Below are 11,872 nucleotides of genomic sequence, written 5' to 3' on the forward strand. Positions count from 1 at the left end.
CTCCAGAGCGCTGGCGCCACAGTGCGCTCATTAAGAAATGCATATTAACTTTATCATTAAGAAAAGAGTTAATGATGCTACGAGCGTTACATCCCTGAGGTCTCGGCTCTCTCTGTGGAATATCATGCAACAGAGTGCACACTTGTATGCACTGCAGGTCTTCCATCTATACACCAAACCAGGTTACCCTAAAGGACATGGCTGAGTTGGCTCTTTTTTTTTTTCCCCCCAGAGTTGCACCTGCATCTCTGCCCCACTTTCTGCTGTTGTCTACAGCGCGCTGCTCATTTTTAGACTGTGCCGTCTCTGGAGGGACAAAACCCATTAAGTAAAACTAATACAAACAGGCAGCGAGGTGAGGTTCAGCAGTAGTGAAATATTAGAAAGTAGTGTGCTTTTGTTAAACTTCAATGGCGGCTCAAGTTTTTGAATGGAGTTGAAAGGACGGCTGATGGCTTTACTGATCCCTTCATTTCTCTGATTCGCTGCCATTTTTCGCCACAAAGCGCCTCATTATTATTATTGGCTGATGGTGCACGGCACTGGCCCCGCGCTCTTTATCCATCTGTATTAACGTGCCAGCGTGTCCATAGATGTTTTGGCAACACAGAATGGATCTGTGTTTGCATGCCTCCCGAGGATGATTTACAAAGCATTGATTTGGAGGCTCACAGACTGGAGCACAATAAAACCGTTGTTTATGTTCAGGCGGAGGGTGTTCATTGTCACGGGGGAACGGCGTCTTGTTTTAGGGCAATGTAGAGCGCCATGGGAGTTAACACAACAAATCATCTCTTTTTTACTGCCAGGGACGCGGGGACAGATGAGGCTTGTGTGATCGGCCATACGCTGGCTTTTTTTTTTCTTTTCTTGTAATAAGTCAATAAAATCGCCTCCACCAGTTATATGAAAATGGGCAGAGGCGGTGACACGCTTTACATTTCAATAAAGGCTGCAGATTGGAAATGCAGCGAGACAAGGACAGGGGCTCGGAAAACAATATGTAAAGTCACGGCCAAGGCAACAGAGTGCCAAGCAATCAGGCCAAATAGGGCTAAATGACTAGCCTTAGTACAAATGATTATATGCAGCACAGCACATATAGATGGGTTTAAATTAACTTTTAAATGCAGCAATGAAAATCTCTGCACTATTAAAGTGGCAATTTAAACACGCAGGATATGCTTTTAACACAAGTTTGTCTTATGAGGTAACAAAAACATCCATTACAACCTCTTCAAACAGCCTGAAATAAGAAGAGCATTTTATTCAGAGAAGAAGAAAATTTGGACAAAAACAAAAGGGCTGCTTCTTTGTATTAAACTGAGAAGCTTAAACTCCTTGATTGTGCACCACCCCTTAAAATTGGGGGGCTGCGAGCGTGCTGGGGTTTAACTGTTCTCATTCAAAGCATGTACAAAGCCAATATGCTTTCACCTGAAATCAAGTGAAGGGATTCTAATTAAAGGATTTTACTCAAAGGTTTCTTTGTTGCCGAGTGTATGTTGCTGTGCAAAGACACACATGGGCAACCAGGAGCTAACGCGAGGTCTTCAAGAGCTTACCGCTGAAAAGGCCTAGCTTAGGAGAAGGATATAAAAAAGGATTTCAAAGTCCTAGATATTCCCTGGAACACACTTATATGGGACTATAATGAAGAAGAGGAGGAATTACGGCATCACCAAAAATGCTTCCTGTATAACAAGTCCATGTGGAAAACTTTTTTTTTCTTTACTAGTTTTATGAAGGGCCCTTGTGGTTCCTTAAAAAGACATTTGGGGTTCTCAGAAACAAAGCATAACTTCAAATAAATTTAAAGTGCAGAAACAGCTGCACTGGAAATAAATCAAACCGTTCGTCCTCCTCTACCGCGACTAAAACAACCTGTGAAGTCCGTACAACTCGGCGCTCATATGATTCACACACCAAATTTCCTCTGATCAATAGCAATAAACCAGAAAACAAAATTCATCTTCAAATGCCAATGCCTGATAATCTGGGTATATAGATTTTTTTTTTACCCAGTACCAAGTCAGACCGCCTGATGGTAACTTAAAAATAAACCTTCTTCCAAAAGAGACATTTAGTTCCAGAGGAAACGTCCTTCATCAGCTAAATGGACTTCCAGTGCGTATATCTGTCACTAGTCCCACAGAAACATCCCACACATTTGACTTTACTCACTGTGGTGTGGAAAGACTCAGTACGCTTGTGTTTAATAACTACAAGCAGAGTTATGGATCCCAGTGGGATGATGGGCAGAAGTGCACTGATTCCACTGCCAAACATGAAGGTCAGAAGGAGATCCCACCCACGCACTGAATTTACATTGCTCTTTACGTTGCCGCTGTAATCATCACACCAACACAAGCCATCCGGAGCGCTTGTATTTATTTATTTTTTCCCCCAACCCAGTTTAGATGAACACATACCCACCTCCGTACAGGTTAGGGTTCGAATATGGTCGCCGTGTCGAGGATTGCCTCATTCTGAAGTGGGTGTGGTTCCATCAACAGATAGAAGCAGCCAGGGGAAACTTTTTTGTAACTGAATTAGTGCGCATTTCCATCCACTGCTGTTGGCACCAATTCTTCAAGCATGTGCCATTAAACCACTGCAGAAGAAGAGGGCGCAACGAGATGACGCAATTAAAAGAGCGCCAGTCAAATCTCAAAAAAACAGTCGTGACAGAGTGGAAAAATAAAAGCTCAAAATACTGAAATACCGTGGTGGTGAGGTCAGGCTCTCAGATTGGAAGAAGGCAGGGAAAACGTCAATGATGAGGATAAAGCAAGTCACCAATTATTGGTGGTCTAAGCATATTAAGTCCTAATAACTAATTGTATATCAATAAAGTGTTTAAACAGTGGAGACATTGTAGAGCTCGATGCAGACTCAGTAACTTGTGTTTTACTATGCTCTTCTCTTTGGGAAGAATTGTGTTTGTTCGCTGTGAATTCTAGTTAATGAAGATATTTGTCTTTTAAAATGACAGCTGATGACAACTGATGACATTTGATGCGCACAGACAAATCAACCGAGGCTGAATGGCTGACAAAAATATAAATAAATAAATGCAGATCAGTATCCTGGAGTAATACATTCACTGCTCGTTCCCGTCGACAACGTGGACTGACATGTTGACGCGTTGAAAAAGTGACACGTTCTGAAAGAGTGTGAGTAATTGACTTAAAAGTCTGTCACACCACATAACTGTCACTTTGAACAAGTGCGTTCTGCGTCATCTTCTTTGTATTAATACAAAATGATGAATCCTGTGTTACCGTGGCAATCGCGATGTTGGACTGCTTATCATGATCACGAGCTGTTGCTGTTACAAGCCGGTCCATGCATTTCTGCAAGTCCAAAAATATCAATACTGTAGAAGGCTCTGTTTATATTTTATTACATTTTCTAAAAAAAAAAAAAAAAGTACTGGTGAAAAACATCTGCAGCAAGAACAACACAGGCAGAAAAAAAAAAACCTATGAAGGCTGATGGCTATTTGTACACATCTCTCTGGATATCTGACCAAGGCCATTCAACACATAAGTTTGCCCTGAGTGCTCTTGCGTGGGTTTGGGATATATGAGGATAAACAGTGTGACTGCAGAAGCAGAATGTGGTCTTTCTGTTTCATCTGAATTTCCAGTGAGAGTACATTCAACACTAAGGGAAAAGCTATATGGTGTTGAAATGGATAAAATGATGGTTTTTTGTTGTAACTGAGGTCCTGCTGTCTTACATGATGAGGTGGAAAGTCTCACTGTGTCTCTGTTAGACAGTAGAGAGATGCTACACCGTCACTGTATGCAGCAATCAGCTTCCTGTAAGCACTTGTAACCATTTCTTTTGCTGCTACAGTCAGTTCAATCTTTCTGAAAAAGTATTCTTTTTAAAAAAAAAGAAAAAGAAAAAAGCTTCACAGCCTTAAACTCTTTGTAAGAAATCATTACCTTAATGGTTTTGTCATTTGTGATACCTCATTATGCACCAGCTCACTTTGCTGAGTAAGGCGTGGGACTCTTGCACTGAAGATCATGAACTCTTTCATCCAGCAGAGGGCAAACTTAAACCTGACCTGCAGCCCTCAGCTCCTGCACATCAGCACGTTGCCATATTTTATCTCAAACCCCTCTTTGTCAGAAAAGACTCATTTGCATTAAATAGGCAGAAAGACGGTTTAAGAAGCGGTAAAATCCATTGCGAGCGCCTCTGACAGCATCAGATGCTTTTGATGCGGCAGGTTCAGGCTGGTGTGATGGGTACTGATGCCTCTGGGGGCACATAGTGGATATGCTTGTGATTTTAGATATGGCTCAAGTGTCTATCTCCCAACCAGCGGCGGCTGTTTACTGTTGTGGCGCCATTTGTCTCGCCGGGCCTTGTTGACTGCTTGTGATACGCCACCAGATGGGCTGTCATGACCCAAGCATTTTGCCGAGCCAACCGCTCACTCAAAAAGGCCAGGGAGGTCTCGGTGACTCACGCAATTACACTCCCCGCGGTGTCAATCATCCCCGGGAAAACACAGAGCTGCCGCAGAGTTGTTGCAGTCAAATAATAGCAACACAGCTCTCGACTTTGGATGTGCATGGACATTCGCATCATGTTGTTTTTCCACGTTTTCGCATGTTTTTCTCCGGGCTAACATACTGTAATAAAGGTCCTGTTTTCTCAAGGATTTCCTGCGGAGTGCGAGCTCAGGCAGAGGGAGCACGGCTGCAGCACCTGATGATTAAGTGCCCACACACCAGCAGGTTATTACAAACAGAAATGCCACTACAGCAGAATTAGCAATCTGCAACACGTTTAAGAAAAACCACTTCATCTGGTGGTGTTAAAAGTGAGAAAATCTATTCTATGTGTGTGTGTGTGTGTGTGTGTTGCATTATTCATATCACGGGGGCAGGGCTCTCAGATGTGCCTCCAAATGTAATTTCATTGTGTACACTCTGAACAAGCTCCCATACAAATACAAAAGGCAGCAGAAGGTGTATTTGTTTTGTGTTTTCTTCCAGACTCAGGGTCAGGACAGTCTTGATCACAACTTTTATCTGTTGGAGATCAGCATGAAAAAAAAAAGGAAACTTCAAAAGCGAAAGTTCTGCAAAGGCTCTACTGTACAGCACAAATGAGTTCAGCCTGACCAATGCCACGGCACCCGTCATCCAGAGTCATCAGGATGAGAAAAGATTACTGCCGCTAATGAGCAGGAGAGCGCCTCAAGTGCAGAAATTCAAAGTGCAAAGATGATTGAGACAGGCGTTCTCCTGCCATTTTACCAAGGGTGCAAAAAAAAAAAAAAAGAAAAGAAAAAAATCAATGATCATTTCCATAGACTTCAGTGAGGGAGCTGGAGTGATAACAGTGCATTACAATAGGCCCGCAGTGTAATGAGAGCCGGGATCAATACTTGGCACATTCGTGCTGGTGTTTGCCCTGCTGTTGGCCAACAAAGCCGCGGTAATTAAGAAGTCTACCCTCCGTCCAAATACCTTTCGTCTTAGCTCCTATGTTCCTTGAAATATCCGTTTAGCACTTTTGCTCTCTGAGTAACTGGGTGGTGTGGCTATTTATATTCTGATGAAAGCTCAATAACTGCAGAAGTAAATGCCTTTTAGTTTAAAAACACACACACACACACACACACAAACCCATGTAGTAATGAGGCGGACAAATAAGCCTCAGGGAATTTCTAATTATTTGACAGGACAAAAGTGCTGTCACTAAATTGACAAATTTAGTGAAGTGACTGATGTGTATTGAGGCTGTAGCAGTTAATACATATTCATTGCAAGGACACATCAATTTACTTTAGTTTTCTCTGTGTCTCCACTGAATCACACAAATTAAACTTTCATATTCTCATTATGAAAGTAATCAGAAGAATTGGGGGATTTTCTGGGCCCTGCAGATGCAGAGATTAGCAAAGTTGCAAATGGTTCTGAAACTGGGGGGAGCTAATTGGGATTTAGTGTGCGCACACAGAACTGCAGGGCAGTCAAGGGCCAAGATAATCAAACTAGCCTGCTGTGACCGGGAAAAGACAAAAGAGAGGAGCAGCATCAATTGTAGAGTCACAAAAAAAAGAAGAAGTAAAAGTTAAGCTCTGAATTTATCTCGGAGCGGTGGGAATCTCCAACATCCAACATTTATTAAACGCCATCAAACTAAAGCGCCAATCTGAACCAGAAGAAATAGCCCTGCATATTGTCACTGAAAGACTGTTGATGCTTCATCAAGCTCAGACAGTAAAGGATTAGAGCTTTGGAACAAGAGTAAAAATAAATCATCTATCTCCATGCACAGTGTGTTTATTGGACTATTGTTTTTCCATGCCAATCAGACAAGATGTTGAACCAAAAAAATTATAATAAATGTTTCAAAATGATGCACTTTTAATAATATATTCCACCAAGTCAAAGCAGGACTCCCTGTCAGTTACATGTACTACAGTGCCACACTGCCCTCTAGTGGCTTTTTAAAGTTAAGACGCTATTTGCATCAATACATTATTTTCCTTTGCTCATTGAGATTTTCAAAAACAGTCAGTGAAGACACATGGTAAAATTATTATTATTTTTTTTTTTACAGATAAGGTTAAACAACAACAATTTTTTTTTTATCCTGCAAGAACCATCACTGCAGCTGCTAATCTGCTCATCATTGTGTTACTACTTGCTTTCCTCTTGTGGGTGGACTGCACTGAATGACTGCAAATGCTCGATCTGAACTATTGCATAATACAACGAGAAGGACATGATGCTAATTTACCACCTAACACTCACTATGGGAGGCAAAAATATTGTCTTTCTGATGTGACATTTAGACATAAAAGACAAGTCACCTGCTGAGGGCATCGCAGCGACTTAAAAAGGAGAGTTCCACCCTTTATCCTTTCAATAGCTATTAGTGCTGCAACACACGGTGATTAGCCGTTAATCACTGATTAATCCTTTGGTCTATACATTGTCAGAAAAGAATGAAAAAGGTCCAAGGTGGTGTCTTGTTTGAAAGGTTAAAGCTTAAAAATGACTTTGATGATTAATTATCAACAAGTTGCTGATTCATGTTTTGTCTAATTGTTGCAGCTCCACTAGATATCGTACATTTGACGAGTTCTTCTGTCACTAAGTCTTTTTTTTTTAAATATTTTAACCATTACTACTACATCTCTACCATTGAAAATAAGAGCTACAGAAGCTTGTAGATGTCGCTGCACTGCATGATGGTCTAAAGAGGCTTCTGTCAGTGGAGAAACTCGCCCGTCTTCCTCTCCTGTGATTCTCCCCGAGCTTTGAAAAAAAGCTGTCGATCTGCGATAAGAAGGATGAAACATACTGTTGGTGTTAGAGATAACCGAATCAACGTCCTATAAAGCTGTGCTGGAAATCTCTCATTGTGATACCCCACTGCCCTGCCTCCATTTAGCCATATTGCAGTGACAAAAATACACCACCCAAACAACGACATGGGTGCCAGGAATGCTGGTTACATGGTTGAAATGTGTCAGGGTCAGTTTTTCCCCTTCAAAAACAAGAAACGCAAGCGGCAGAAATTGCATTAGATGGATTCCTTAAACAGCCCACAATAATCTCAAGACACCGCACACTTGCTCTCCTCTCATTTCAGGTGTTTATAAACCCGTCAAAGCTTGTCACCAGCTGATGACCATGACCATGTGAGGCTTATCCTGTTGGGAGGCCTGCAGAACACATGCAGACCTCATCAGAGTGTCATTAATCCACGATGAAACGTCTCTGTGGCTGACTGTCAACATGACTGGAAATAGAAACTCCACAGAGAGGAGAAAGGACTCATCAAAGGGAAATTCTCCGCAGCACCGAAGCTTTAAAGGGACACAAATGCAGAACCGAAACAGTTTGAAATTGCAGACGATCTTGCCAGCGGGCCAAAAGTGGCCGCAGGACAGATAATGAAACGGACACTGCTGTCTGGAGACAAAAGTGTTTGGAGAGGTGTTTAGTCTGAATCTATTTTCTCTCTCAAAGTTGATGTGAAAGTGGAGATGAAACGCCACAGGATCAGAACGAGTGAGTGAAAGCACGCTGCAAATATCAAAGCATTAACAACAACATTACCCCTCTACAACCCGACAAACACAGGGAACACTACAGATATCTAACAATGGAGAGTCGTGTAAAAATGCAAGTCAACAGCAACAGTATACATAAATAAAATATGCATTTCTGACAGCGAGGGAGTCTGTTCTGACACTTCGTTGCCTGATGTGTTCCCACAGCCCTGAAGCCCTTCATCAACACCAGCTGTCATGTAACAAATGTGGTCATGAATTGATTGTAAACTGGAAGTTATTGAACACATCTGATTATATGGAAGTGGATATTGCAATTCTTGACCTGTTCATGTCAGTTTGGTCGAGTCTGCACTTTTTAGAAAAATGTTTGCTTTTATCCTGATAGCAGCAAAGGGCCACCGGTTATCCAGTACTTTTAGACATAGGTTTAAACTACTTAGCCACAGGCTACTAGCTAACAAATTTCATCCATTACTTAGCTAACTATTTAAACCATTCATCCATAACTTTTACTAATTTGAACAATTTATTCATTACCTTTATCTAGACCTATTACAGCCATTTTCCATCACTTTAAGCTAACTAAGTAACTAGCTAACACTTTCAGCCAGTTATCCATTTCTTCTAGACATCAGTTTCAACCACTACTAGCTGACATCTGTTACTGTAAGCTATCTAAACCATTTATCCATACTTTTAGCTAACTTTTTAAACCGTTTATTCATTCATTTTAGCTAGGCCTTTTTTGTTAGCCATTTAGCCTACTCAGGCTACTTCCCTGCTCACTTCATACATACTATACATTTATTTATTTTCATTAAATTGTCATTTCTGTGTAGACCAAAATGACTTGAGCTGTAATTTTTCCGCCTACTATTCTGGCAACTGTAAAAGTAGCTTTTGGTTTACATGTAGCCTGAAGCCGCTGAATGGGAATCACTTTATTATGGGATTCAAATCTTTACTGTTCTCCCTTTAAAAATAAAAGCTTTTCAAATATCATTTTCCATGTAGGACATAATATGCTACATCTTTTGACATTTTGCTTACATATTCATAGCTACATTTTATGCAATTAGAAACATGTCATATAGCCAACAGAAATGTGTGATTCCTTAATCGTGCACCTTGCAGGCTTCTCTCATTCAGGATACACATGTCTTATAATGAAGCCTCCAGATTCTCATCACACAGAGAAAGAAAACCTGCCAGTGTCAATTAAACTGAGAGTGTTAACCAACACGCTGCTACAGTGTGTGTTAATTCATGTCTACGCCCATCAGAGCTCATTTACCAGATCATTCCATACACCTCTATGGGTGAAGCACCTCCCCAATCAATTCACATCACCTCCAAATATTTGTAGCTGAAAAAAAAAAAAAAAAAAATCAATATTTGTAGACACTGGGAAATCTGCTGCTGCTGGTGATAAATAAGCTTTCATACTTCATCTCCACTGGTGGTGCATGTTGACAGAACCAGATGTGTTGGGAATGAGAGCAACACCCAAGTGCGCACGCGTGCACACACACGCACAAACACCAGTCTGTTTCTCCTCTATTGGTTACACTGGAAAGACTCTATCATGCAGTCCCCTTTCCTCCCACATTCTCTAGCTTGTCTCCTCCAACCTTCCTTTCATCCTCTCTCTCTCTCTCTCCACCTCCACTCTCCAACTCTCATCCTCAACCCCCACCCTCTCTCCCCCCACTCTTCTCCCTGTTGACTACAGTACATCCACACAGCAGCAAGAGCAGCAGCAGCAGCAGCAGCAGCAGCAGCAGCCTTGTAATGTGGGTCACAGGCTTGGTAAAACAGTGGCGGTGTTGTACAGAATCATCATCTTGGATATGAGACTACACCAAATGACTATCAAGCTACTGATGAGGAGCAATTAACATCAGGTTGTGAAAAAAAAACTGCAAGTGAGCATCAATCCACCTGTTTCCTGTCTCATTATCCAGGCTTTATTTTGCCAAATTGAATATTTCTTTTCCAGTGTGGACCACAAAAAAAAAAAAAAAAAAAACTGGCGTTCTTTGCTCCAAAGCTTCCCAGTGCTTGCAAACTGGCCACCAACATCACTCGCATTAATTAAACTGATTAATCCAGCCAATAAATTGCCTCCGGGACTGAATATACATCATCTCCAAAGCGCACAGACGCGCAGTAATAACCCAACATGCTGAAAACGGCGTGCACAAAGCTTTTCCTTAAGCTTCCAAACGCTCAGTATCACTGTCGTGCTGCGTTCAAGAGATGCACCGCGCCTGGGCGCACGAAGCAGCGCGTTCAGTCCCAATCTCAACAACTCTCAACAGTCTCAATAAAGAGAACACTTCCTTACCTTTCCTCCCTTGGAGCATCTGCGATACGCGTTTGTGGCTCCCGCGGTTTGGTTCATGGTGCAAACTTCTGCAAAACAATGAAATAAAAAGTAACAGACAATCAGCTCAAAGTTGAGAGTGAAATTTGGAGCAGGCGAGCACGTAAATGTGATGAGTGTTTGGTTTACCTGCTGCGTTGGCTCGCTCCTCGGTATCGGCTTCAATAAAAAGCTTGTTTGAGCTCAGAGATGAATTTAATTGCTTCAATATTTTTCCCACATGTAGTCCAGAGAGATCTGCTGTTTTCTTCCCCACACAAGCTGCTGCTGATTGCCTCGAAGTCAAACGTAAAGAATCCGCTGAGAAGTTTTCCACCAAATCAGCCGCTTTAAAATCCACTTGCTGTATTTTTTGTGACTTTTTTTTCCTTTTCTTTTTAATATTCACTTCCGAGATGATTTTCAACACAGACACACACACAGAAAACAACCTGCACGGACTGCCTGAGCCCTATGTTTGTATGTATGTACGTGTGGTTTTGTGTGTGTGTGTGTGTGTGTGTGTGTGTGTGTGTGTGTGTGTGTGTGTAAGCAGCAGCAATTGCGCAAGCGCAGAACATCTGACAGCTTGAGTGCACGTGGTTAAAGAAGGAGCCTGTCATTGTTGACTCTCCCACTCCAGAGAAGGACAGCTGTGGGGACTGCAGGGTTCACTGTGATCATGCTTCATGCAGGTGTATTCATTTATTATCATGTTTCCACTCCTGACACTTTATGCTTCCTTCTTTCTGATCTAATTTTATTAATTTAAAAAAAAAAACACACAATTACAGCTTGAATTTCTCCGACTCTCCTCAAAGTATCCTGAGTGAGTGACCCCTGCCACGTTCACATAAGATGAGTGGCACCAGCCAATTTACCAGTTACTAAACTAAACTGTTTGTGACAACTACAATCACTTTCTCAAAGTGAGGAAGAGAATTTATTTAGATCCAATTATGGCATAATGAATGAGTGTCACGAGGGCAGGCTTCCACTCAAGTGTGACAGCTCGGTGGACAGGGTGGTGCTGGGCTGTGACCAGGCGGCTGTCACTCGCTTTTTGGTTTTGCAGAGTGAACAATAAGACTCACCGACGTTCATTCATTCTATCTATCTATCTATCTATATGCAATAAAAGATTATGTAATATTCCTTAATGGAGAAAATGTGTCTCCCTAATTTGGAGTTCATTACTTCCATATTCACAGACTCCTTCAGTAATGTCTTGTAACCGTGTGTGGAAACATCATTTATTCTGTTTTTCCTTCAGTCGGTGGGAGTCAGTTACACCAAGACAATGTCTAACACATGAATGAATGATCAAAAGTCATGTGCTGTTATGCAATACAATAGACTCGAGACTGTCCTCGCCAAAAAGAAATAAAAAAATAAAAAAAGAAAGCGGTGGTTGTTTGAAGTAGCTCGATGTTGTAATACCACTG

General features: G+C 41.6%; 1 protein-coding gene across 1 annotated transcript in view; it reads right to left on the reverse strand.

Annotated features, from left to right (window-relative positions):
* The window catches only part of LOC130161530 (dipeptidyl aminopeptidase-like protein 6), a 201,905-nt gene extending 190,996 nt beyond the window's left edge, over positions 1 to 10,909 (reverse strand). Inside the window, exons 1-2 of the mRNA XM_056364889.1 lie at positions 10,578 to 10,909; positions 10,410 to 10,477 (exon numbers count right to left, since the gene is read on the reverse strand). Coding sequence (XP_056220864.1) covers positions 10,410 to 10,466 — 57 coding nt within the window. The 5' untranslated portion in view covers positions 10,467 to 10,477; positions 10,578 to 10,909. The remainder of the gene's footprint in view (positions 1 to 10,409; positions 10,478 to 10,577) is intronic.
* Between the last annotated feature and the right edge of the window lie 963 nt (positions 10,910 to 11,872).

This window comes from Seriola aureovittata, chromosome 20, assembly GCF_021018895.1.
Source record: "Seriola aureovittata isolate HTS-2021-v1 ecotype China chromosome 20, ASM2101889v1, whole genome shotgun sequence".
Lineage (NCBI taxonomy): Eukaryota > Metazoa > Chordata > Actinopteri > Carangiformes > Carangidae > Seriola > Seriola aureovittata.